Here is a 4,968-nt window from a genome sequence, read left to right as displayed (position 1 = left end):
GTCTTTTGGTCTGAACCACAGTGGGAAAGTTTGTTCGTTTAGTTTCACACTGACCAATTATAACCATACCAGGGCTTGCAAGCAGTATGAGTGGAGGGATGGTGCATTTTGTTACTTGCAAAACATTTGTTTCAATGGAGTTATTAGACTCAGCATCACGGCTCAGCTGTTAAATTTCCATGACTTTCCATGACTTTCCATGGAAAAGTTCGGTTCCCAAACAGGGGTCTGGGGACTTCCAGGGGTCCATGAAGGGGTTTCAGAGCGTCCCTGATGGTTTAATGTCAGATATTTGATTCCCTGGAAGTTATTTTGTTCACATTTCCCCGTAACCACTGTTATCTTCCCACCTACAGTATAGACAGTAATGAAATTATGTAGTAAATCCTAACTACAAAAACTTTATCAGATGGGGTTCATTTGGACAAAATCTGATGAAATAGGGGTCCATGGTCTAATGTGGATATATTTGGAGGTTCTTGACATACAAAAAAGTTTGTGCACCTACAGTTCACTTTCTTTGGTCTGAACCACAGTGGGAAAGTTTGTTTGTTTAGTTTCACACTGACCAATTATAACAAAAGTCACATGACTCACAAGCAGCTTGTTTATTGGACAGAGTTTTGGTGACCTGTCATCCTGCAGGTTAGAGAGTAAAAACGAATCTCATTCCAGTTCCTGTAACTTTGTCTCAGCAGGATGGACTTGTCTGTCTCTTCTTCTGTGGTGTTCATACCAGTTCAGAACACATGAAGAAATATCTGAATATGAGCATCAGTCCAGACTTCATGTTGTTCTGCTAGGTTTTCCAAGGATGAGCATCTAGTGGCTATCCATTTCGTTACAGCCATATACATTGTATATTTGCAATTGAAATAAATGTGAAAATCAAAACAACTGTAGACCTATAAGAATCTGCGTGACTGGGATCATTTCTCACCAGAAAAACCAAGAAACTGCAATACTTTATAGACCTCCAAGATTAAATTAAAAACATAAAATGCAATATTTAACTGCATTCAAGACCTTTCAAGGCCTTGAGTTTAGATAATAGGATTCAAGACATTTTAAGGACCTGCGGACTCCCTGATTTATATGGAAACGGTCTGTCTCTGTCTGTCTGACCTGCTGAGCAGAGTGTTGTAGGCTCCTTTCAGGCCCTGGTGCTCCTGGGAGTCCTGCTGCAGCCGGGCGTTGTGCTGCAGCAGCTCCTCCATGTCGGCCTTGGAGCGCTCCACCTCCAGCACCTGGCTCCCCAGCTCGCCCTGCAGGTCCTCCCGCCGCCGCTCCGCCTCCTTCAGCAGACCGCCCAGCTTACGGGCCTGGGGACGCAGACGGGGGGGGGGGGGGGGGGGGGGGAGAGGGGGGGAGTCAACACTGTGGCCACTGTGTACATCTGCGAGATACTCAAACCCTACATTACAAGTAGGTCACTTTAGGGTTTACTGGTTGTCCCTCGCTCTAGATTTAAAACTAAAGATTATCAAACTGTGGCTCCTAAACTGTGGTTGACAGTCTGTCTGCGGACTCTGCTGACACTTTCAAAAACACTCATCTGTTCAGACTGGCCTTCGTTTAGCCTAGGGCTGGCCAATATATCAATATTATATCGATATCGTGATATGAGACTAGATATCGTCTTAGATTTTGGATATCGTAATATCGTGATATGGCATAAGTGTCTTTTCCTGGTTTTAAAGGCTGCATTACAGTAAAGTGATGTCATTTTCTGAACTTACCAGACTGTTCTAGCTGTTCTATTATTTGCCTTTACCCACTTAGTCATTATATCCACATTACTGATGATTATTTATCAAAAATCCCTTCAATATTGTCGCAATATCGATATTGAGGTATTTGGTAAAAAATATTGTGATATTTGATTTTGTCCATACCGCCCAGGCCTACTTACAACTGAACATTTAGCCCACTTAGTAGAAAATACGGACATATATATCGTGTATCGCCATTCAGCCTAAAAATACCGAGATATGATTTTTGGTCCATATCGCCCAGCCCTAGTTTAGCCCCTGTGTCTGTAATTCTGTGTGATTTTATGTCTTTTGTTATTGTTTTTTTTACTGATTTCTGGTCATATCTGAACTATTTTACTCTTTGTGACTTTGCTCTGTGAAAGGTGCTTTAAAAATAAACTTTACTTACTACTCACTTAACAGGAAGGTGTGAGCAAATTTAGGCTGTGGCTGATTTTGACTTTAGAGCATGTCGACTCTGGTTTAGATTCTGGTTCTGATTCCAACACAAGTACAGATTCTACACAGATTGGTCCCGGGGCTCAGTTCAGCTGAAGACACTGTTTTATACCTGCAACATCCTGGGTTCAAATTCATTCACGCATGCCATCCCACTCTCTTTCTCCCATCTTTCCCGTCTCTCTACTGTAAACTATCAAATAACAGCAAAAAAAAAAAATCAGTAGAACTTTACATTACGGTACACAAATCACAGGGCAATTCCCGTGTAATTACATACAAATTATAAGGAAATAACTGGTAAATTCTGGTAATAACAAGAAAGTATTTGTAATTATAATGTGTAATTTCTCAGTTAAATGTCGGTAATTTCTGGTGATGACAAATAAATGATCTGATGATAACAGTACTATATTAATGAAGTAAGTTGTGCAATCATTACTGAATAATTACTATGTAATACTCTGGAAACATTTGCTTACCGGCCTTTCCAGTATCCATTATGAAAGTACTAGATAAGACCATGGGAACTGTACTGCCAAGTAAAGTCAGGCTTGATACCGCAATATTACACTGATTTTACTCTGTTGTTACTCTATTCCTTGGTTCAACAGAGTGATGAAGGAAACATTTAATTTAATGTCATTTTATTTCCTTTCACTCAGAGTACCTGCTGTAGAGAATGGTCAAGATGCTGATGTTAATTTGTTCCATGAATCAGAGAGGAATTGTGACTAATAATCGTGATCATAATATCTACCAAACTAACAGGAAAATAATCATTTTAGCCATAATCACGTCGCCCCATGTGAAATCCAACAGGAGTGTGTGAATGTTACCTCGGCCTCAGCCTGCGCTCTCTGGAAGCGATACTGAGCGATGAGGCGGTCGGCCTGAGACAGAGCCAGAGCTTTCGCCTCCAACAAGTCCTGCAGACGACTCTCCTTCGACTGACAGGAGACACAGAGAAAGAAGACTGTTAGGAATTAACCGGACCACCATTTTAAAAGGATAATGTTAAAGTGAAAGACTCCTGTTACACCATTACGGTAACTCTAAATCAATATATTCTCGTTGATTTGAATCTTTACGGTAGCCTATGTGCTGTAATCCAGTTGTTGCATTTTTTTGTGCACCTACACTAGCAGCTACTTTGGCAGGTAACACACTTTTAAACAGAGGTCCTGTCCTATTCTAAAAATCTAGTTTGCTGGTGAAATAGAGAAGGAAGTTGGTGAATTTTGACAGCTGAAGAAATGAAGTGGAGGACTGATTTCAGTGGACTGTAAAGTAAAATATGACCAAGATTGCTTCTGATCCTTTTTTTACTGAAACAATACTTTTGCTTAACAACTAAAACACTCAAGTGCATCTGCATTGTTTGATGATACACACCAATAATATGAAATATCTAATAATGTTTCTTCACACCTGCAGCACAGCTGTGCCTGCTGGTATTTCCTCAGGGTTTTGAGCAACAATAACCAGGGCAGGAAACTTAACATTTTTGCCCACAAGCCACAGAATTTCATCAGCCACTTTAACCAACTTAAAAAAAAATTATTTACCAGTGTGTGGAGGGAGTTTCCTACTCTAGTAACCACTGCCTCGGTGTCTTGGTGTTTTTTCTGATATCGTACTCACCGCTAACGCCGAGAGCTTTTGTTCATAAACATCGATGATCTCCGACACGCGCAGGTCCTCAACCTGCTCCTGCAGCTGCACACGACACACAGAGACAAACACATCACTCATTACTGTGAACACCTGAATACACTGGAAGCAACGACTGACATCATTTCACTTTCATAACAGATAATAGGTCTGAAGCACTGGTACCTGCATTTTCACACTAATTTTCTGTTTTCTGACCAGCTGGACGGCAGTGTTCATTTTTTGTCCCCAGGTCTGATTGTGTGCTAATATGAGTGTAATATGATTTTGTTTTTTGTTTTCCTCATGCGTATCTTGGCTTCCTGTTGCTTTAAATAAGGTCAATGGTCTCTGCGGTTCCAGAAGCCTCATGAAGAACAGATACTTTGGTCATCTGACCCAATAAAATCGAACAAAGCTGTGAACAGACGAGCGGTTTCATACGCCACGTGATGTTTTGATGAAAACAACAACGTGCACGTCTGATGCTTCCAGTGTATTTCTGCCTTAACGTTTTTTTGTCTACTCTAATAAGAAAAGTCTTCCACAGAGGGATTCAGGAATATATTTTTTTCCAATGCTGAGAGTTGCATTTTACATTTTAGGAATTTAACTGATGCCCTTATACAGAGAGACCTAAAACAAAACTCCTATATCACCAACATTATAAGCAGCCAACAGTAAGGAGTGTCAGGATAGAAACCCTGACAACAGAAATAAAATATAATATTCCTGTAACACAATAATACACCAATCTGATAATTATCTGATCCATTACTTTCACTAAGCAATATAGCTTTCCAGTATCAGTGCATCCCTATTTAAAACACACACACACACACACACACACACACTCACACACACACACACACACACACACACACACACATACTGTACCTCCAAGCCGTTCTGTAGCTTTTCAACTAGGTTATGGACACTCCTGCTGGAACCGGTGGAAGAGTCCAACATGCTGATATTTGTCCTGGGGGGCGGGACTTCCTGAACTGCGACGCGCTTGACGGACAGCTCAACCTCCCTCTGGCGGTAGGCGTTGTTGGCAGCTATACTTTCCCCTAGACTTCAACAGAAATACCTCTGTTAT

At 41.0% G+C, this 4,968-nt stretch overlaps 1 protein-coding gene across 1 annotated transcript in view; it reads right to left on the bottom strand.

The window, feature by feature from the left end:
* Positions 1 to 1,091: 1,091 nt before the first annotated feature.
* Positions 1,092 to 4,968, bottom strand: part of cip2a (cellular inhibitor of PP2A) — a 14,308-nt gene continuing 10,431 nt past the window's right edge. The window contains exons 14-17 of the mRNA XM_071514097.1: positions 4,764 to 4,944; positions 3,858 to 3,932; positions 3,053 to 3,163; positions 1,092 to 1,322 (exon numbers count right to left, since the gene is read on the bottom strand). Coding sequence (XP_071370198.1) covers positions 1,092 to 1,322; positions 3,053 to 3,163; positions 3,858 to 3,932; positions 4,764 to 4,944 — 598 coding nt within the window. The remainder of the gene's footprint in view (positions 1,323 to 3,052; positions 3,164 to 3,857; positions 3,933 to 4,763; positions 4,945 to 4,968) is intronic.

The sequence above is a fragment of the Centroberyx affinis genome, unplaced genomic scaffold (assembly GCF_046629955.1).
Source record: "Centroberyx affinis isolate AG114_WGS23_722 - 3 ecotype Tasmania unplaced genomic scaffold, CSIRO-AGI_Caff_v1 ptg007944l_1, whole genome shotgun sequence".
Taxonomy (NCBI): Eukaryota; Metazoa; Chordata; class Actinopteri; order Beryciformes; family Berycidae; genus Centroberyx; species Centroberyx affinis.
The sequence above is the reverse complement of the archived record's forward strand: the minus strand, read 5'-3'. Positions and strand labels throughout refer to the sequence as shown.